This window comes from Hippocampus comes, unplaced genomic scaffold (genome assembly GCF_001891065.2).
Source record: "Hippocampus comes isolate QL1 unplaced genomic scaffold, H_comes_QL1_v1.1 scaffold176, whole genome shotgun sequence".
NCBI classification, from domain to species: Eukaryota; Metazoa; Chordata; class Actinopteri; order Syngnathiformes; family Syngnathidae; genus Hippocampus; species Hippocampus comes.
This window is the reverse complement of record NW_017805826.1, coordinates 1,452,743-1,475,983: the sequence shown is the minus strand read 5'-3', so window position 1 is coordinate 1,475,983 and position 23,241 is coordinate 1,452,743. Positions and strand designations below refer to the sequence as shown.

Genomic DNA, 23,241 nt, shown 5'->3' with positions numbered 1-23,241 from the left:
ATAAATTTCATTTGTCATCCTTTGGGGCAGTTTCCATCTTCAAAAAGCAGTAGGAGGAAGTACAAAACTTAACCATTCCAACATTGCAATAAATTGTTTCAGTGATATTATTTCTAAACATAATTCACATTTGAATTCATCGATGGGAAATGTAATACATATTAGTTCGCATTTGAATGAATTCACATTTTATTATACTTATTTAATATTAGCGTGACAATGACTAAATAAACAGGCCCAATGCAATCATTTCTGTTGATGTTTCACATTTCACTAATTTGATGGAACATGCGCTAAATGAAATTACTCTTGATTTGCTTATTTTAAGACTTTGTATTTAATTTGGCAGGCAAATAAAACCTCCATTCACTGAACGGATGCTTTGTAACCCTGTAGTGAACAAAGGAAAGAAAATGAATGGAGGGTTGGAGGGGGGGATGAAAGACTAAAGGAAAAAGCAGCTTTGGCTGGATGGCGTTTGATTGCATTGCTTCAAGCACCGTATTTTCCGCACTATAAGGCGCACCTTCAATGAATGGCCTATTTTAAAACTGTTTTCATATGTAGGGCGCACCGCATTATAAGGCGAATAAAATAGCAGCTACAATAGTGGCTGGGGGTTGCATTATACATCCACTTGATGGAACTACCCTAAAAGAAATACAATACAATCCATCTTTCACAACCGCTGCAGCTATAACAAAGCGCTTTACAGAGCATTTAAAAGACTGTGTCGAAGAAATCTAAATATTGATCGATATATAAGGCGCATCAGACTTTAAGGCACACTGTTGGCTTTTGAGAAAATGGAATGCTTTTAGGCGCATTTTATAGTGCGGAAAATACGGTACTTATCTATTTGTATGAAGGATGCATGACAGCACAGCTCTTAACATAACTCAGCCCACTCTCATCTGCAAATGTGAATAATATGAACTGACTTCACCTACTTTCAAATATCCAAGAAGGAAACAAAAATCTAGCCATATACTGCAGGTATACGTATATACTGCATGCCATATACCTGTACCTGCTTCAAAACACAGTTTGAGTTGGATTAGTTATGAGAGGAAAGAGGAAGGGCGTGCTGTGCAGTGTCTTCATGGAGGGCATTGGAGGCACAAACACTCACGCCCGCGCAGAGAGATACTGCTTGCTGGGTCTGACTGGCATGATGGGAATGAGCTCCTGTGTCACAAGGCATTCATTAACAAAGCCAGCCAGGAGGGATGGAATATGCGGAGAAGACAAAACATAAAGTAAAGGGAATTGAAACGATAGGACAATTGTGTGTCCTGCTCATTTTTGCCCAGTGCCATTTACTTCATCTCTGAAAAGGCCAAAGATACTAAACTACACTGTATGTGCACATTCCAGGATAAGAACGCATCTCTCCACACCAACGACATTTTAAAGGCATCCTCAGACTGTTATGTACATACTAAAGCAACTGGTGGTGGTAAATCCTTTCAACCACCAATCAGGAACTTGAAAAAAGTCCTTTCCGGAAAAGCACCCAAAACAGACTAAAAAAAAGCTACCGGTACATGAGGAGAAGGATAATCTGGACTGATAAAATTGTTTTTTTTTTTCCCCCCGAAAACATGATAAATCCTTTTTGATAAAAATGACATTTGTCTCGCCGTCACTGAAAAATACACCAAATGTATTTCATCCTGTGAAAACAATTTTATGGCTCAGTCTGATCTTGCTGAATAAAAGCTCAAGAGAGTCCACACACAACAAGTGGCATGGCAAAATTCATCGTTTTAATTTTTAAATTTGGGGCGGAAAAACCTGTTCAAAAGCTTAGCAATAGCCGGTTTTGAACATTTGTGTCAAAATTTCCTACCAATGTTATTGTTCAGGAGTAGGGAAAGGCCTCCTCTGATTAGACATGCTGGCTATAGTATCAGCTCAAGAAAAAAGTCCTTTCCGGAAAAGCACCCAAAACAGACTAAAAAAAAGCTACCGGTACATGAGGAGAAGGATAATCTGGACTGATAAAATTGTTTTTTTTTTTCCCCCCGAAAACATGATAAATCCTTTTTGATAAAAATGACATTTGTCTCGCCGTCACTGAAAAATACACCAAATGTATTTCATCCTGTGAAAACAATTTTATGGCTCAGTCTGATCTTGCTGAATAAAAGCTCAAGAGAGTCCACACACAACAAGTGGCATGGCAAAATTCATCGTTTTAATTTTTAAATTTGGGGCGGAAAAACCTGTTCAAAAGCTTAGCAATAGCCGGTTTTGAACATTTGTGTCAAAATTTCCTACCAATGTTATTGTTCAGGAGTAGGGAAAGGCCTCCTCTGATTAGACATGCTGGCTATAGTATCAGCTCAAGGGGGCTATTAAATTCTTTCGGTATGGGATGCAGGTCCCCACTTGTCGATGTCAGGCGAGTCCCACCCGGGGTAGAAACTATTCATAGCCCTACTGTAGACTGCACGCAGTGTCTGTCAATCTGTGCGTCCAGTCAAAAAAAATAAAAACACTAAAACAACCAAAGAGAAAAGCACATGCTCACGTTACTCACTCCATAAACAGACGTCGACCTCGTGTGATGTCATGTTTAAAGTACAGCAAGTACTGTGCGCAAGGGAGCCTGTTTTTATTACACAGCCATTTTTTTTTTTTTTTTTTTTTTACTACGCCAGCGTAGGGAGCATAACAAGCGAATGAGATAACTGTTTGCGGTCCTCTTGACATTCCTTGATGAAAACGCACGGCCAAGTGATAACAGCATGCACACCACCTCCTTTTAATATACACGATAAAGGTGTGGGCTTTCAGGCAAATAAAAAGAATTCTGATTCGCAAAGAGGAGGTGGCAGGAATATGATGCCAAGATGCCAACGTTATTGAATCTATTACTGTATATTATTGTACTAAACCCAACGGTCACCAAACACCCCATTCAGTGGGTCTGCACACTCCAGTGTGATCCTAAAATTCCACCTTTGCAAAGATAATAACGCTGCGTTTTGAAAAACACGCTCCAACTCAGTTTTGCAGCAATTCAAGCGCAATCATAAGCTTAAGTTCTTTCCCAGTCTGAGGGCTCACCCGTGGGTAAAAGCTGCCCCGTTTCGCACACTCTCCTTCAAAACGCCCAAAAATGTATCCGTTTTGTCACGCTAATGAGGAGCAACATAGCATCATAGCTTTAGGGTAAAGTTTGGAATATCTGGTGCAATGAGGAAATCTTCTAATAAACGTTGACGTGACGTGAAAGATGACCAGCACAAATTCGCTGTCCTCCGAAAGGCGCAGCTCCTGGGACACAGCTATTCTCGACACTTTGATAGATGTACCAATGTGAATCTTAGCCAAGATCTGGTCATTGCAGACCACATTTTAAACCTTGGTTGGGGGGGGGGTGCCTTTACTCTATGAATGCTTTTCTGAAAAGGATTCATGTTAACTACTTTACAGTGCTACCTCTACTTACGAAATGAAGATGTTTTGGAAGAAATTTCTGAACTAGAAAACTTTGGAAGTAGAGATGCGTTTTCCATGTAAATGCCCTAATCCGTTCCAAGCTGCCCCAAAATTCAGACATAAATGTTTTATAAAGCACAATGCATCAAAATATGTAACAAATACATGTTACAATTAGATTATTGCACAACAAAAGAGAGTTGTGCATAATGTGAAAAACAAAGATAAAGAATAAAAATGATGGTCATTTAACTTTTAACTACGTCCCATTGTTTTTTGCCCTCTTAAATTCATGTTCTCTCTCAGAAGTGGATTTTGCCTGGAGTTTTGTAAAGAACTGATCCAAGGATGTTTGCTTTTGTCGGCTTTTAACAATCCTTCGAAAATGTCCAAGGCAAACATCGGCATCGTGAGCGATCGCCCGATTGGTGAACACTTTTCTGGGTCATTCACATTTATGTAAAACTATCGGAACGCCTCATGGCCTGAGGGGCGGATAACGAGGACGCTGCATAGACACATATCTATCTATCTGCACACATAGACACGTACAGTAGAGGTCCCTCTTAACCAATGGGACGCCAGGTAGATGCTAGGCAATAGCCAGTGGCAGAGCAGCTAGAAGAATGTTGCATTCAGGAAACTCGGAGCTGCGAGAAGCAGCCCATACTGTATTTTTACCATCTTGAAATTTCTTTCGTAACAAGAGGCAATATTTTCCAGTTGAGGCGTTTCGTAACCTGAAAATTTCATATGCAGAGACGTTCGTAAGTAGAGGTACCACTGTACAGTAGGACTAGATCTAATTGCATTGCGATAATGGTTTTGATGCAGTGAGGGAACTGATGATTAATCTTCTGCTGGAATGGTAAGCTTGCTTGCTCACTGAGAGAAAAAGTCTCCAATATTTATGGTGAAAGACAGCATATCGGTCAAAAATCCAGACAATGGATAAATGTTTTGTCTTCAATAATGCAATTTCACTTATGCTTTGGACATGTATCAATGTGAATCAAAAGATGTGCGCTTTGCCTGGGATCCATTGTGGCCAAACGCGCCTTTCTAGTTCGAGTTCTAGTAAATAGAGCTAAGCAGGACCCAATGTTGCCTAATAATTGCGCCTTTAATTAATGGTACATCACATATAATAGCGACCTCAGGTAAAGACTGTTTCCCTGTTTTTATGGAACTAGTGAGACTTTGCATGAGTGTGATACGCACACCCGTCACCACTAATCCACAAGCAGTCATTAGTCTGGGCCTTAGCTGGACCTTTGCGACTGAAGTAATAAAAACATGCAGGGTCAAGGCCCCTGGCCTTGGCATTGGCCACCGCCTCCCTTCCCATGGACACTACTGTGTGAATTGGACGCAAAGCACCCCGGATAAATCGCAAGTTGAATGTAATCCCTGTAAAATCCTGTTCATGCTGCTCGTTGTGTGTTAGCGGCGCGCCCATTCTCGTCTTTCATTCTAACGCGCTCTCCCAGAGAGCACGTTAAACGGGTAACGGCCGGGCCAATGGCGAGGTGTAAACCGCAGCGAGATGGGGATAAGTGGTGGGAGCGTGGGACCACCATCTCTTAAGTGTGCGTGTGTTTAGGGGGATTAGGCCTCCTTTACAGACCCTTCTTTTAATCTGCTCCATTCCTTTTTTCTCCCATTCCCCCAACCTTTCTTTCTCTTTGACAGTTAAGATTTTTTTTTCATCTCCTGCTCTCTGAGCTTTGGTATTCAGGGCAGACAGCATGACACTGAGAACCCATTTTGTCAGTCTCACCCCGTAAAAAAAAAAAGACCAAGAATGGAAATGTAGGGACTATGTGTGACAATCGGAAAACAAACAAGGGAAAGTGAAGAGGCGAGAAGGAGAGACAAAAACACCAGATAAGAAATCTGTGAACGTGTGAGGGCCTGAAGTCGACACTCACAGAGTCGGAAGCCCGTCGTCTTTGGCTGTTGCTGCTGCAGCTGCTGCTGGTGCGAAGTCTCACTATAGACAGTGGTCACGTCTCCTTTCTCGCAGCTATTGTAGCAGCGGCCGTTGTTGCACACCCGGCGGCACGTGGTAGGCGTAAACACGATCTTTATGCGGTCCAGGCTGGAGGTGAGGTTGGCCCCTGGAGAGCACACGCACAGTCGGTTGAGCAGGAGCAACATCAGAGTTAGACTGGAGGCAAGCTCCATGCCTTCTTCCTCGGCCTCACTGTGACACTCTACTCATCTCTTGGCGAAGTAACGGGCAATTTATAAGAGCACAAGGGTGTGTGCCGATAATCGGCATTGGCACGCAGTAACTGGATGAGCAACTGCAATGCAAGCCAGCAAACATGGAGCAGATAGGTGGCTAGTGTCCAGGGCCTTTATCTTTGCGAGAGGGTGTTTCAGATGGCTGTATGAGTGAAGGGGGCATAGAGAGGTGAGGGCAAGTCAGTGTTGTCGATAGAAGGGCCTGTGGTTATTCTGGTACAAAATGAATTCAATCGAAAGGTTCATGAGAAATTCTACAGTGAATGTAAATGGTTATAGGTGCCCTGCGATTAGCGAGCAAGCAGTCTTGGGTAGAGCCCACTTACGACCCGAAGACAGCTGGGATAGGCTCCAACACGCCAGCTACCCTCGTGAAGATAAGCCGTTTAGATAATGAATGGTTGGATGGATAATACAAATACATACAATATTAGAATTTCAAATAATTTCCCTCCACCGGTGTATACGTGCTGTAGCACTACAGCGACATAAGGCAGTTTCCTTTGGGACTATGTGAAGTGGAGTGTTTATGCAAGTGGACAATGCATTCGGTGAAGAGCCGAAGCAGAGGGTACTTTATGAGGAAATATAGTAGTCACTAATGAAAGACTGATTAGACATTAGAAAAGTGGCCTCCAACTCACAGCCCGGGGGCTTTTTGCAGCCCGCAGGATGATATTTTGCGGCCCACTACATACCCAAAAAGTTTAAAAAGTTTAATGTTCGTGTGGCCCCCATGTTTTGTTTTGTGACATTGCCCTGGGCAATTTTTCTTATAATCACTTAGAGGCAACCATAGCTCAGGCTCATGACAATGCAAAGTACCAGGGAGATAAATGAGAGGACCAAGTCACCAATCCTGCTCTGAAGAAACATTAATGTTCTTAACTGTTATTAATAAAGACTGAGAAAACTGGATTCATTGTACATTTTTTTTTTTTTAAATACTTAACCCCTTTTTTTGTGGAATACTTAATATGGCCAAGGTGGATGTCGCATGTAATCACATGTCATAATCAAGGTAATTGTTGCCACCTAGTTTCTTTAGGGTCTTTTTGAGTTGCGCTGTTTAATTCAAGCAAGTGGGTGACAAATCAGAGCACGGCAACCATTACAACTTGGTCCAATATTTCAGGAGCCAATAACTACAGAGGGCCAATTTAGTCCCAAGCGTGATCTAAAGAAACCAACAAGCATACCATCGCTACTCTGACTAATTTTGACTTCAACTGCACTTCAAACTTACCTAATAAAATGAAATTTAAAGATTTTCTTTATGCGGGACTGGGCAGGGTGCCAATAATGTCCAAGTGTTTACCTCTGCTCACACTCTTCAGCAGAAGCAAGCATGCAGATGAGCGGCACAGCTGAGCACAGGCGTGAAGTACAGTCTGGGACGCTGCCAATACATGTTTTGTTTTGTTTTTCTGTGGCCCATGTTCCAGTTAGTCGTGACACAGCAGGATGCGTCAGTATGCATTCTGACCTCAGCAATGGGTTGTTTGTTTTGAAGTGGCAAGGCTGGGTGCAAATGTCAAGTGTGCATGTACAGAAAGCGATTTATGACATTCGTTTCAGTGCATACATGGTATTTTTTTTCTTTTTTTTCTTACCTGCTGGCGATAAAGCACTGTTGAATTGTCCATGTAGCTGGTTGTTACTCGTTGGCCTGTGAGTGTTGAAGTAGTGCACATTGTTCCTGTGCTCATTTCCGTGGGTGTTTCCGTTGGGCAGCGCGTTGGACGTGATCGGTCCAGAGGATGACGGATAACGCTTCACGGTACGGGAGGTCCCAGTCAGCTGAGGGGAGGATTCAGGGGGTCCCCGTCTCACTTGGGCCCTGTCAGTCACATCATCACAAGACCACAAACATATGACCTCAGAGTAAAGGGAACATCCCACACATATATACGCAATCAGCATTGCGTGTGCATCACCATGAAATTGGTTTAAGCGTGGTGAGCCTGCGCAACAGAAAATAATATTCCTGAGAGATGAGCATTGTGTCTTAGGTCATAACTCGGCTTAATTAATAAATTTGTACAAATTAAATTTATAATAAAAGCATCATTGTCTCAACTAACATCTGCTACAGGTCTCACAATGCCGTGACCCTTACTCATCCACAAAGATTCTTTTTGATGACACAAAAGACATTTGGTAAGAAAAGATAATTCATCACTTAAAAGTCAAAACAACCAGGGAAAAATGATGCCGGTCCCAGACTCTCAGAGAAAATGATGTTGCCGTGAGGCCTACATTAGCTTGCCCAGCACCCATTTAGTCTGCTTGACTAGATGATGACCTTGTCTGGACTGCACCAACATCCTGCGCGATAAACAGGGCCGCAGGAAGTATTAAAACTAGGGTCGAAGAACAAAGCTTGACCCGGGCACACTTTTTGTATTCTCCAGCGTTTGATTTGGGTCAATAACTCGAGCCCGTGTTGTGCGACCTGGAAGCTGAGCTCATGTGAGCGAATTGGGGGAGTCGCGTGCCTCAGACAGACAGGCAGACAGTCGTACCTGGGATGCAGGGGCTTAGAAAGTATTCTTGGCCCGTTCTGACATTCATTCTTGCAAAAACACATCTGGATCCTACTTATCTGGCCTGTCAGATAGTAAGCAGGGCAAGATACTGACAAACCAAATGAGATCAGTCGAAGGGTTCTGCAAAGCACACCGATGACCTTGCAAGGTGATTTAGGCATAAATCTTACCCTCAGATGACAATGTTTGCATGTTTGTTACCAGTAAGTAATTCTCTGGTCACGTCCTGGAAGCAAAATGGCAAAGTCTCATTGAAATTTTAGCACACCATCCAGCACATGGCATCAACAGTGATTTAACCCTTTCATGCGCCCTGTAACCTGATAGCAAGGTAAACTCTCCACTTTGTGGTAATTTCTTAATGGATTATTTCATTTTAGTGAGGATACACTTTTTAAAAATTCACTATGGTAAAGTCCTCTATGGAGTCCTCTAAATACACACAGTAAAGGCAACAGCAAGTTTGCGTTAGATGCTTATGTCATAACCTCCATTGACACATGCCAGAGGGCCTTCACATAAATTCTCCAAATGTACAGTGCTCATTAAACCCCCAATATCTATTTGTCTCAAGAGACCATCCAATGTGACAAAATATTTTAATGAGTTCACCACTTATAATCATTTTCCAGTTTTTTTTGTTTTTTTTTTTGGTAAAACTAAATTTGTCATAAATCCCAACAATAATCATTTTATTTTAGCATTTAAACTAACCTCTACATACCAGTGTATTAATGTTTGTGGAAACGTATAACCACAAATTTTGATGACCAGTGCTGCTAATTTACAGCAACTGTGAATCTTCTAATGAGTGGTGGTCTCATATATTTGTTTGGCCCTGTACTTTCACTTTTATACATGTGACAATGCGGATAGAAACATTTGTTTAATGAAACTGTTCTTGAGCAGGAATCTTTTGTGTTGACATGCAGATCAGAATCTTTCAACCTTGGCAGAGGTCCGCGCTCGACTTTGTAGTTACACGTGATTCAGAGCCACACACCATGTATTTATACAGTGAATCAGCTCCCAACACAACACAACAAGAACCAGATAAATAAATACGTTCCATCAAACGCATGAATACACACACGCACACAACATTCCAAGCTGTGATAAATGCAACGCAAGTCAATGCATGACTCTTTATGCCCGGAGCAGACCAGAAAGCGCCTCCCCGCTGCCGGCAGGAAGAAGAAGTCATAGGAAATGGGGAAAGAGAGACAAACATTTGATAGTGTTCTCTCGCGTCATCTTTTGAAAAGGCAGCAGACTGTAGTTGACAGCTGCTGACCTAGATCCCGAACCTCCATGGGCGGCTCCCGTGGATTAGGATATGACACTGGGAAACACAAGGTGCTCGAGTCAAGGTGGGGACGCCAGAAAAGGCGGAAGGCAAACGCTGCTCCGGCATCAGCTCCAAATCATGATGAGCTTTTTCCATCGTTTACAATGATACCTGGCTCGCACGCATCCTGCCTCTCTTCCTGGCCTTAGCCAGATGTTGCTCTCACTGTCATTGACTTCCAATCGTGAAGTGACGTCCTTCCAACATGAGCTCACAGCTGCCCCCTCAGCCTGCAGATCAGGGGCCACCGAGAGCAAGCACAACGCGGCCTGCTTGATGTCATCATTAGGCCCCAGCGAAGCAGCCAAAGAGGAACTAACTCTTCCCCCTCCTTGTTCTGGGTGACTTGACAGCAATTTTAAGACCTCAGCCAAGATTACACTGAACATGATTTTAAAAGACACATGGAAAAATGTTTAGGCTATCAAATGATGGCCATGCATGTTCAATTAAATCCCTGATGATCCCGATGAATAAACCGCTAAAAGTGAGCACAGTTCGCAGACGGGGAACAGGATTATTCGGCTTTGTGTCTGCTGGAAGTAAAACAAGCTCATGTTTCCGAGCAGCTACGGTCAATTACACCAAACAGAAGATGTTAAAGCTTGACCACTAGCCTAGTTTATCTATTATGTTCAATGTCATTACAACAAGTGATGCTAATAGCCTGATCTAAACATACATACATCATTAACCCTTTCGGGGACAGCGGTTACTACAGTGGACAGCTTCTCATGTTGTCAGGTTACAGGGTGCATGAAAGGGTTAAGCACATGCATACAATCAACTGGGATCCAACGCAAGAGCCGTATCAGAAATTGATTGACAGCAAGTATTAACATACAAGCTGCAAACTATTTAGTTGACATAGTATGAAGTGGTCTAGAATTAGACTACACTATGCATCTTGCGAGAAGTGTCTACACAGTTTGAGTAAGAGTATCAGAATTTTCAAGCTAGAAATATATACATTCTAAACTGCAATGGGCGAAAGTAAACCGCAATCCAAACAATTCATCTTATTCTTCCTTCGTTTAATATCTGATTGCGAGGAAGGCCTGCGAGACATAGCGCTATTGCTCGGGTCGTCTTTCACTCGTCATATGGAAAGCTATTAAACCTCATCACATTTACGGAAATTACAAATCACGACTAGAGCCAAGAATTTACACTGAGCAAGACTGTAAATCTTCCAACGCGTTGCACAACCATGACTTGGCGTTCAGTCATAATAAATATCTTTGAACTTGTTTTGGTATTACAGCATGCGGATACTCGCCACTCATGAAAGCATGACAAGCAGCATCGAATGGTAGTTCCAGACTCACGTCCTAAACCCAGATGGGCCTGGAAAGGAGGTGGTCTTGGAGCTGCAGTAGAGCAAAGTCGAGTGCTGTGAAAGGAGGCCAGGTCTGAAAACTGGAAGGCGAGTTGAAAAAAAAAAAAGCTAGAAAAACACTCTGATCTTTGAGCTTCTGCTGATACTAAACACAAACTATGTGTGGAATCGTGGCAAACGCAGTACCCTGTCAGGCCAAATCGTTAGGTGTGCTTTGAAGTTTTGTTGAACCTACACTAAGATTTGTCAAACTATTTGGTTAGGTGGTTTGGTTTACTGTCTTGCAGTAAAGCCTATTTCAGTTGACTTGGACGGCACAAATCGTCATGATATAAGCAGTGATGCGTCGGCCGGGAACAGGAGTCTCGGGAAATGGATGAATAGGAAAACTCTGGACTCATCTGATGATCCTGTTCAGTCCAAAAATTCACACACAGACACAGACAGTGACCAGACATCTCAAATAATCTCCATAGGTTGATTCATTTGCTCAGAGCCCAGTCCGGTGGCATTTGTTACTGTCTCTCCCAAGAATTTTCCACTTGAAATAAAGGTACAGCTAATGCATTTCAGAAGTACAACCTGCTTTTTCCAACAGTAAAATGCCATGACAAAGAGGTACTTTATGTTATTTTGATATTACTTTTCCCCTCTTTGCGCTTGAAGATCAGTGCGGCCTTTCTTGGCAATGCCCATTTTCAATTTCCATTTGTTTCAAAGTTGCCTCGTCCAAAACCATGTTTAATGGCTTCCATTGCAGGTTTATGGAAGCCAGTGCAGAAAATAGACTGATATTAGGGGCTTGCCTGGATGTTGGATAGAGTCATTTGGCTCGGAACATACTGTCTAAACAAAACAGTCTGACAGCGGGGGGAAAAAAGTGTCTGGAATGGGCATCCCAGTCTGGATCACAACACACAACTCAATAACGTTTGGATCTGGCCATCACATTTGTCTTGGTGTTTTGCAGGCATGATCTGCAGTGGAATGAGTGACAGACTTCTGCAGCCAGAACCATTACCACCACACAAGTTGCATTAGCCACCTTGGGAAATTTGAGATATTTGTTTAAAACTTAAGGATAACTTTACCCTTTTTCCAACTAAAAGTGTCGACCAAAACATGTTTTATGGAAGTGCTGTATGAAATGAGAGCAATTTAAAGGCTACTTGGAAAATGGGAAAGTAAATGATCGCCATTACAAGTGTAATTCAAAGTTGAGGCATTTTCATCTCATTTAAGTAGCGAATTAAAGTTCAATTCATAGCTCGCCGTCACATAAGGTGATCATCAGTCTGACTGAAGGGAGCAGCAGAAATGAAGAAAATTGCGCAAAGAGCAGAAGAAACAATGAAAATGTTGTACTACTTCGATCACCTGTGCAAAACCATTTTTCAGCAAAAGGGACTGATTTTTGAATGGATCGGGGCGCTGACAAGACAGCTTTGTGAGGGACTCAAAAGTACAATCCATGCAACATTATCTCATCATATATTTATGATTGTTTACTTCTTGGGCGGCCCGGTAGTCGAGTGGTTAGCACGTTGACTTCACAGCGCAGAGGTACCGGGTTCAATTTCAGCTCTGGCCTTCCTGTGTGGAGTTTGCATGTTCTCCCCGTGCTTGCGTGGGTTTTGTCCGGGTCCTCCGGTTTCCTCCCACATTCCAAAAACATGCATGGCAGGCTGTTTGAACACTCCAAATTGTCCCTAGGTGTGAGTGTGGGCGTGAATGGTTGTTCGTCTCTGTGTGTGCCCTGCGATTGGCTGGCAAATAGTTCAGGGTGTCCCTCGCCTACTGCTCGAAGACAGCTGGGCTAGGCTCCAGCACCCCCCGCGACCCTAGTGAGGATCAAGCGGTTGGGAAAATGAATGAATGAATGTTTACTTCTGTGTTTGGGCACTGGGGAACACAGAAGTGTGTTGCTCAGAGTAATTTGGAATGAGGTATGGAGTGGTTGAGCTATGTGAACTACTAGATGACTCATAGGCCTCTGTGATGCTGGGCATTTGACTGAATTTTCCTTCATCAAGGAAATCTGAAAATCTTCTCCATTAAATAAATGGATTTGTTGTGATTTTTAGAAACATCATTTAAAATGGGACGGAAGAATCTCTCTCTGAATGTTCTGAACTCCTGTTCCAAGCAGATTAGCGCTCCCTTGAGGTGCTGCCATGGTGGAGCTATTGGTTGATGTGCCACAACTTTCCATAGTTCTTTTTGAGACTACAAGCTAGTTTTGAGTGAATCAACAGTACCTCTGCTGATTGCAGCTGAATAGTGCACTCCTTTTTGCCTTAATTGCTTCTAGACGCAATAATCAATTAGAAAGGATTGACATGCCAAGCTCTGGGTTTTTTTTATTCAAAATAGACAAACAAGCACTTCCAAGTATTGTAGGTATGCTGCAATACTTCTATACCATCTCAAACACTTGAAAAATCTAACATTCATTCTTGACTCAACCCTTTATGGCCGTATCTTACTGAGCGGCAAAGGGTTGCAAGTGTGCGCGCATGGAGCACGTTTTTTTCGTCAGGGTTCATTCAAGGTCGCAAACGGTCGCAAACACGTTCGCCAACAGTTTTAATAGTCACAAACTGTTTTTCTTGTCGCAAAGAAATTTTGAACATGCACAAAGTCTTATGGCGAACATTAACCCTTTCATGCACCCTGTAACCTGATGACATAATCAGCTGTCCACTGTGGTAACCGCTGTCCCTGAATGGGTTAATTAAAACTGTTTGGGAATGTCTGCCGAATGTCTTCGTAACTGTTTGCAACTGTTTGCAACACTGAACGAACCCTGACAAAATAACATTCGCTATATCCGCACACACTTGCAAACCTTCACCGCTCAGTTTTTTTCCCCCCAAAAATTCAGTTTTTATATCACAATATGAAAAGGTTATAGCTTGAAAATAGTTAGAGATGAAGGTATACTGTAAATGTTGCTCGGTGCAATTTTGGTATTTCTTTAAAAAGGTTAAGTGGCTCGAAGATCGCTTATGTCATCAGACATGTTAGTCTTGTAAAGAAACACCAGCAGTGTCTGATGAAATCAGCGAGCTGGAAACAACTGTGTCTCTTCACGATTTGTATAAAACCAAGAAGTCATTGGATGAGGAGTGATATGTCATTGATGATCTCCAAAAATGATGTTGCACTCCATTCTACCTTTCTCAGGTCCTGTATCTATGACCTGGATGACTGAAAGCCTTCACTGATAGTCCCGGGAGGTGTAATTCAAGTACTCAAAGAGTTACATACACGCTTGTCTTCAAAGTTTGGCTCTCCAAAGCCCAGCACTGTTCTATATCCCTGTCTAAAACATCGACAACAATGTATTGTGGAACGTGCAAACATTCCAGATTAGCTGTGAAGATGCTATCGTACGTTTAAATCTCCCTTGCCAAGTATGACATGTTGCGTGCAGAATTTCATTTAGGAACAAGTTTTTACAGCGTTTATATCTGATAAGTGAGAAGAGAGTAATTGCTATCTTGGTATTTCAGATCTACTTGCTTTAACTTTGAAAAGATATGTTTGCTCTCCAATCGTTGATATACCACACAGAGGCCACAGAAAAGAGTTCAGTCTGGAATTTGGATTGTCTCGGTATATTTTAGGAGGTGCAAGAAGTCTCTGCGGGTTGAGAAAAATAAATTAATCCTTTTTTAAACACACACACAAGTCAGTGCATCACACCATGTGCACCACCAGCAGTCAAAACCAATTGTGGTCACATTTTTCATTTCTCAGACTTTACGCGGCACGCATCCAATCATCGTTTGCCACCAAGGCCCCGTGTCATTCTTTCAATAAAATCCTGAGGTTTGATTCCCAGCATAATATCCGACCCTGGGGAACTTTTCATTACGTTGTTGTTGTGTGTTTCTCTTAGCAACAAGCTCACGTAAAGCGACAGTGGCAGACTTTATGCTGATTGGGAATACAAAAATAACTCAGCTACTGCTGCTGTCACAGTTAGGTCTGATTTAAAATTACAGCTCTTTTCTGGAAGTTTAATCTCTGGTAGTAAACCTTCACTTTATATTGCAAGCTTTACCAAGCCAAACACTGCAGGCGTTTGTGTTTCACCTATATATTAAGATGTTAGACCCATTAAAAAAATGGTCCCATTAGTCAGGGCCAGCTCACCCATTCGGCGAGATAAGTGGATGCAAAGGGTGGCGTGGAATGTATATTTCAATTAAAACAAATGATTACTCTTTATTTTATTCTTGATTCAAAGTCAAAATGTTTCCAACATTTGTGAACGGAAGGAAGAGAAAACCGAAATAAATATAATCAATTGGTATTTAAATATTTAATAAGACAATTGTGAACCACAAAAAAAGATGGTACCAGGCCACAGCTGAGAGAAAACTTCATGCAAACAAACACCGCTATAAGTACTGAATGGGAGAAAGATGCTTTGTAAAGGCACTGCTGCAATTTGCAACACCACAGATTGTGCAGGACTGAATCATCCACACTAGCCTGAAGAGGTAGTCATTAAGAAACTGATTTAAGACTGGCTAATGAGTTGCTGGTGAGTAGGTCAGATGCAGTCGCGGCATACATACTGTGCTTCACCTGCATTGAATTAACTCTTGAGTGCCCAGGTTAGTCGCAGTCTATTTCCATTCCATCTATCACTGATAGAAACACGCGCCACGGAAGGAAGGGGGTTGCTTCGAGCGGACACAATTATGGGCTCATCTCATTTCTCTAATTTCACATTCCTGGGGTCTCGCACTTCACTCCTCTGTTTCTATGGGAGCACCTCACACCAGAAATCCCATCGATGAGGGAGGAGGTAGAAATGTTTTGGGTTTATGAAACGGTGGCTCCTCGATGTTGCCATTTGATGATGACCGCTGGTAAAGATGATGTCATGTCATTGACACGTGTCATAAATGCACCGTCTGCATGTGACCGCAAATGTCCGCTTTATGCTTTAGGTTTCAAGTGCGATTAAATCAAGGTCAAATATCAACACTTCTACGCTTCATAACTTTGCAGGTGCGCTACCAATCATATTACCTTTGGTTGCTTACCATGAATCTACACTCTTTGTTTGAGTCTAATATTTGGTGTATATGTATTGATTTGCATATAAACATAGACGGAAGGGCGGCCCGGCCGCTGGCGAATGACATATGGCAGACAAGAAAAATCTACTGACGCGCCCACCTGTGTAAATTCCAAAATGTATTTTGGTAATTGCACTTGTTTGTATAATTGTACAAAGTATATGAAAATGCAATTTTTTTTTGAGTGACTGATGATATGAAACAATTCTTTGAGTAAAATTATTTATATTAAAGTATTAGTGACAGCCAGATTTGTTGTGGAGAAATGTGAAGCGAGTAAATGCAGCTTAATGTTAAAGAAATTACAAATTTGTCTCTTATGTTTGTTACTACTTAGACAAATAAAAGCATATTTTATTGTGTACATTTTCATACTACAAGGTAAATCCAACATGGAAAATGGGCCTCTTTGGTAACTTTCAGGCTATAGTACCCCAGAAAATTCTCAATTACACTTTTAAGAGGCATCAAGAGTAAATTATTCTCCTTCACATGGTGAAAAGAAGATATGCTAACCAAAGACCTGTTCAATAATTAACCCACCTCATCTGTTTACTACTTGTAGCAACATCATGATTAGCGACAGGTTCGTTTCTTTTTTTAACAGGTGATCAAACGTCACAACACTTTCTTGTCACAACTAAAGCACGCCAAATTTGTTTGATATCGATTTGTTCCACACCAGAGTTCAGTTACCTTGCACGCACCTGACCAAACAAACCAAGTAGGAAAAACAAACTACCGTTGAGGTAAATTAAAATGGACTAAAGACTGCACCCCTTACAAGCACCCCTTACACTAGTCTTACTGTAAGTAATGGATGTTTGTAGTTGTGCCGTACTCAGTTTTGGCTGAACTAAACCTATTTTCCCTTTTCCAGCCAAACCATTCGCTGTGTTATTCATCCAAAGAAGCGGTTTGTTTGAAATACATGCTCTTTGGAAATTACATTATTGAAGGTCGTGCCAGTAGTTTAAAATGAGTAAGTTCCATCACAGAAAATGACTACACACAGGCACTTTCTTCTGAAATACGTGGAGGGATAAGGCCAAACATCAGTGAACAATTAAGGACTAGTATTTATTTATTTTTATTTGTATGTATTTATTTTTTTGATAACATCGCCAGTCATTATGACTTAGATAATTGTAGGTCCTGGAAGAATATTTCTCTTAGTGAAAATCTGGGTGTGTCCAATGGCTTATCGCACCCGCCACTGAGACTGGATTAAATCATGTTCTCAGTGTCTGGACAGCCTTCCAAGAATGTCTCTAGTAGCAGCCAGATCCTGGGTGAAATGAATTACTGTGGGTTTGGATTGGATAAGGCAGTTTTTTTTTCTGTCTCCCACTGGGGATAGGGCTCATATAAATGGGTCTAGTGAAGAAGGGAAAACAGTTAAGGTTATTGAGAAAGAACGATAGAAAAGTGTATTAGTTGGACACTGACAAATTAGGAGATGGAATGCAATTTAATTACAATGGTATAATTTGAGTGTAAGCACGAAATAGTCTATGATAAATTCATGAACGTTGAATGGAAGAAAACTAGGCGTCTTGGTTTTATTGAAAGCGTCTTCAGTTTTGGAAATGAATACCAAACTGCTACCAAAAGTTCACGTTGCCTTCGATTCAATTTTTGAGGATTACCATGACCTGGATGACTGACTACACAGTATATAATAGAGTTAGACATGAACATAACACACAACTGTAGTGGGGTAAACAGTTCCCTTTTTGTCTCCTAGGGCGCCAAAGACATAATAAATCCAGAGAGGTCTGATCCTGGATGTAAGCACAGTGGAGCGGTTGCTGTGGTTCAGGGGTTACAATCATAATGTCTGGAGACATTGTGAGCTGAGAGGTAATTCAATCCTCGCTGGTCTGTTATAGTTACTCTGATCATTCACTGAGCAAAATGCCACAGGACAGGTCAGCAGGAAGAGCCACTGCTGATTCAGCTATTGCTGTGAGTGTCACATGTCAGACTGCTCTGACAGTAAGCCAGAGTGGGTTTCCCGTACAAATGGCAACTGAAGGAACTTTTAAACATGGGCGCATCAAATTAGAGAACAGTAAAGAAAGGTTTCCGGAGCCGTGAGGAAGCCCATGTCAGCACACAATGTTTGACGGGATCATTTCAAACTGTATTTGGGTATCTACTAGAGGTGCACAGATTGATCGGCCGGGGTTGAGATCGGCGCTGATTTCCTTAATTTTGGGTGATCAGTGATTGGCTGATCCCTTTAAAAAAAAAAACAAAAAAAAAAAAACGATCTTGTCCACCGATCTCATCTTCTTCTGGAGAGGTCTGAAAAAGTCAGCCAGTCCTCTTGTGCTGTGAGATGACTAATAGTCTTTTTATTTTTATTTAGAGATCTACTTCATGGGCAGTTAAAACAACTCGTTTGTATTGTTCCACAGTTATTGTTCAATGTTTTACAATTAAAGAAGATTGCAACATTGAAGGTGTTTGCTTTTGGACATTAAAAAAAAAAAAAAAAAAAAAGTCTGCCTGAATCAAGGCACTAAAAACGATTCGTCCCCTGGTCCAATTTGCTTGAGTTGCCCAAAAAAATTGAGCCAACTGACACTGCTGCCCGGAGAGTGTGTTGCAGACAAGGCTTTTAGAGGAATGGGATGTGGGAGTGAAAGACGTATCTGTCCCACACTGAGTGCTAAATTCTCTATGGTCCTTTGTTCCCCCTAGCCTAGCAGGAAGCCAAACACTCATGGGACTCATTTGGCTCTGTATTTTTAGACAAAAACACAGCTACTTTTCCTGGCCCAACTGAGTCAATATTGCTGTGTTCAGCTTACTGAAATTCAGTCTACAGTACATTTAGACTGTCTTCAACATATATGTTCCACTTGTCAAGCAATATTGTTGTGCAAATGTTTAATTACTATGAATGGGCTTGTTGTCAAATGCGATCTGGATCCTTATCTGGATAGAACTTGGTTGGAAATTACGGCTCCTGATGCTGCAGAATGGGTTCAAATTAGGACTGTACGATATTTAGAAAAACATGCGATATGTGATATGGATGTTCACGACAGCGATATCGATATTACTGCAATATTTAACATGCACCTAAAAATATTACTTTTTTTTTTCATGCGGCAAAATTGTCATGGTTTGGTTTTGTTTTGTCTCCAGCAGGTGGCAGTGGAGGGCTTTTCCTCCAGTTATGCACCTGTTCCTCATCATGTCATTATCTCTCACCTGTTATAAGAGACTGTCAAGCCGTCACCAGTTTGTCGGATAATTCGCCTTGCTCACGTCTCATGTCCAAGATGTCCAAGCACTTACTTTCTTGACCTTTGTCGTTCTCGATCACAGTCATGGTCTGGGTTTATATTTCCTAGCGTTATCCTCGGGTGGTTTTGATTTGAACTTTTTGTGACAAGTGATTTTGCGTTATAGATTTCCCTTGCCGTTTGCAAGCGCTTTTGGTTAGACTCGTTCTTATCCTGGTTATTTTGTTAGCATAATGCATCTTGCATAGGCCATTATCGTGTTATTGAAATTGTTTTCAATATATTGTGCATCACTAGTTGAAGCAAACATCTTTTACCGGTGAAGTAAGTCCATGTTGGTTTATGAGTTTCTCCTGCTCTTGTTCACTTTCCTCATTGTGTCTACCACTAATGCACGAATGACAAACAATTACAATAAACGAACACAGAGACATTTTTACTGATCAAACCTCAACCAATATAAATTAAACCTTCCCGTTATGATGAGACAGGCTGTCATTTTATGCCATATTGGTGTGAGAGTTACAGCATATCATGCCATATACAATTAATCCTGCACATGTGGAAATGTGTCGTGTTTTGCAGGATAAAAACTGCCATTTGCTGGCCAAAAGGTGAAGAGATGATTTTGGACCCGTCCTTTTTTTAGATTAAGCAATTCAGACCGTCAGGTGTCACTACAACATTGCAAATGCTAATTCACTAATTACCGTATTTGCCATCCTAAAAGGTGCACTGGATTATGAGGTGCACCTTCAATGAATGGCCTATTTTGTAATTTTTTTTTCACATATTGCACACACAGCATTATAAGACGCAATCTACAATGCATCCACTAGCTGGAGCTACACTCAAGGAAATGCCAACAGAACAATCAGATGTCAGTAAAACGTATTTAATAAAGGAGCGACACAGTTCACTTCACCAACAACAAGTTATAACATTGACTCGTTAACGTTGAACTCTCTTGCCGCTGCTCTATTTCCGTGTTCAACTGCGTAACCCGATCGCCTTAAGTTTGAACTCTGCGTTGTAAGCATGTCTCGAGCAAGGAGCCATTTTGGGGTCGACATATTACCGTAATAACCATACACAAGGCGTATCGGATTTTAAGGCGCACTGTGAGCTTTTAAGAAAATGGAAAGCTTTTAGGTGTGCCTTTTAGTGCGGAAAATACGGTACATTTGGGGAGATACTGGAGGATTTGTACAGTTTTTTTTTTTAAATCTTCAAACCCACTCCCGCTTTTGTTGTTGCGCTTTGTCCTATTTAATAATGAGTAGTGACAAGACCACTGTTCATGAATTATATTCCCATACAGGTGTCAAGGTCACCTACGGAATTTTGACAGCAGATCCAGTCTGTGCTACTGCTGCTGGTGTGGTTTGTCTGTAATAGGAGTGAAAGCGACCAGTGATCCATGATTAACAAGGAGAACTCCCACTATGACCACAGTTTCCTCTGAGAAACGGCCGTGTGGTTATGTGCAAATCCTTGAGTCAACAACCCACACACAAGCGCTTGGCCTTAGTCATTAAGGCATACTGTACGTAGGTAATAACAGTGAATGCAGAGATCGGACAATTAAGGGTCATTCATCTGAATTATGTGTTCCGTGTTGTTAATTCCTAATCATCGTGAAAGCAACAATGGATCTGTACAGTAAAAATAACCATTAGTAAAGACACAGATCAAAGAGGAGAATGATGGACAGTAGACCTCTGCAAGGCCTGAACAATCCTGATTTGGGTGAGCACCATGTACCTGAAATATGCAATTGAATTCATAATTTTTTTATTGGGAGAATAAAAGAATATATAGCGGAACAACTGAGGTATCAAAACTTTGTCTTGGATTTAAAATGAACTGAGGTACGCAAACTTCTTAGGTTCATCAAACTCGATATGTCGGCTTTTCGCATTACATCATGCATGATGGCGGTCCATTTTCATAATGAGTGTTGCAGATATGATGTGAAAAGCCAAGAAGATGAAAAGCAAAACGCGACCTCAGGAACAGGCGGATAAACCTGAAAAGTTTGGTGAGAGAGCCAAACTTGATCTCTAACAAATAAACAAAATGTATGTCCTGATTTATTCAGCAAACTCAAGTCATGCATCCTTGTCATGAATACTGTTTACCTCGGACTTACCCCATACTTTCTCCACCACAGTGTTTTACCGGGTAAACTTTTTATGAGCCAATATAGTGGATGACTGGATTGCATCAAATTACTTTAGTGCAGCAAAAATAAGGCCTTTAAAAGAGCAGCGTATGCTTCAAGAAAAAGTTACAAGCTACGGACTTGAACACTGAATCCTGTCAGTCACTTCGTTTTCACGGATCAACTAAGCGAATTAGAATAACCAATTTGGACTGATCCAGGCTGTTGCAGATGACCTAGTTCATACAGGTTACCAATATTTTTAACTCGGTTACATGTTTATTTGATAAGCTCAGAAAGGGCGTAAACAAAAACAATTTTCATTTGAACCATCCAGTCATCATTTACCTTTATCGCTGCAGCTACCTCTACTGTCCAGGTGCTTTCTTCAGCCCGATTATGTAAGCGAAAATGAGAGCAAGATGACCTTTGCAGGGATGATGTACATGCTGCACACACATCCTGTTCTGCCCCTCTCTGTTTCCTGCAGACGACTGATGTCATAGGCTAATGGGGGGTGTGGAGGTGATATGAGGGCCTCAATGGAGAAGGTGATTTATGTGTTATCATTCCAGCTCAGCCAGAGGAGTTCATCACTGGCCGTGACCTTCCTACCGTGACCATCTGTCATCGATGGGGTTTCATGCTGACAGTGACAGGTTTTTCATGACTGCTCTGCGTTGCACTTACAGAAAAGGCCAATGTCACAATGAAATGTATTAACACGTCACACCTCAGGTGAGGAAACAGCTACGCATTTTTGACCTCCATCAAAATCTACAATTTATAGTCCCCAAGCTCATGCCATTGAGGCATTTGATCTCCACAGTTTAAAAGGGTCACTAAAACTATGTCAAAAAAGGTGAAGGGTTGTTCCTGTGTCCCAGAGCCCAACATGTGTTAAGACTTTTAACACCAGGCTGGAATTAGGAGACAGGAAGTAAAAGATGGGCCCTAAATTTTTTTTATACAGGTACAATCTAGACCAGGGGTCACCAACCTTTTTGAGAGTGAGAGCTACTTCATGTGTCCTGATTGTGTGAAGGGCTACCAAATTGATACACGTCTGAAACAACATTTGTACAAATTACATTTAATAATATTAGAATGTGTTATTTTTAATACTTAATGATTTTAATTTTCAGGCTCTGAACATCTTAAAGACGTCTTACAATACTGCCAGTGTTTGCATTTTTAAATCATAATTACTACTAGCAAATCACAAGCCGAGCACTGGCGGCCTATTGGTGTGGTCCTCACGGGCTACATGGTGCCCGCGGGCACCACGTTGGTGACCCCTGCTCTAGACTTTCAATAAAATGATGCCTGATGCCAAAGATACACACGGAGCAACAGCATCAACATTTTCAACAAACCACCTTCTCAAACATTTGAGAAATAGTTTTGGTCGTCCCAACAGAAGGGCCTGCATAAAGGGGTAACGAAGAGAAAAACAGAAGAAAGTACGTCTGAAGCTCTGTGAAATAAGCCAAGTCACATTCAAAAGAGCAGTAAACACAAAACCTTAATGTGTCCCAATGGAGCGTCACGCCATGCCAACAGGAAATGATCATCCACAGACATGGGGATGAGTAAGCAGAAGGAGTCGCAAGTGAAGATTTAGAGGCTGAAGAGACAGAAGTCAAGGCACTGGGGTCAACAGCTAACATACGCACTCGTGCAAGTCGTGACGCATCTTTTATGACGCAGTTCTACTATGTCATTACAGTTAAAGGAGTGTTTAAAGAGTGTTTTATTATTTTAACGTGATAGTCATGTTAA

General features: G+C 41.6%; 1 protein-coding gene across 1 annotated transcript in view; it reads right to left on the bottom strand.

Moving 5' to 3' along the window:
- Positions 1–23,241, bottom strand: part of LOC109526135 (latent-transforming growth factor beta-binding protein 1) — a 110,070-nt gene that overhangs the window by 57,979 nt on the left and 28,850 nt on the right. Inside the window, exons 4-5 of the mRNA XM_019887213.1 lie at positions 7,314–7,540; positions 5,382–5,570 (exon numbers count right to left, since the gene is read on the bottom strand). Coding sequence (XP_019742772.1) covers positions 5,382–5,570; positions 7,314–7,540 — 416 coding nt within the window. The remainder of the gene's footprint in view (positions 1–5,381; positions 5,571–7,313; positions 7,541–23,241) is intronic.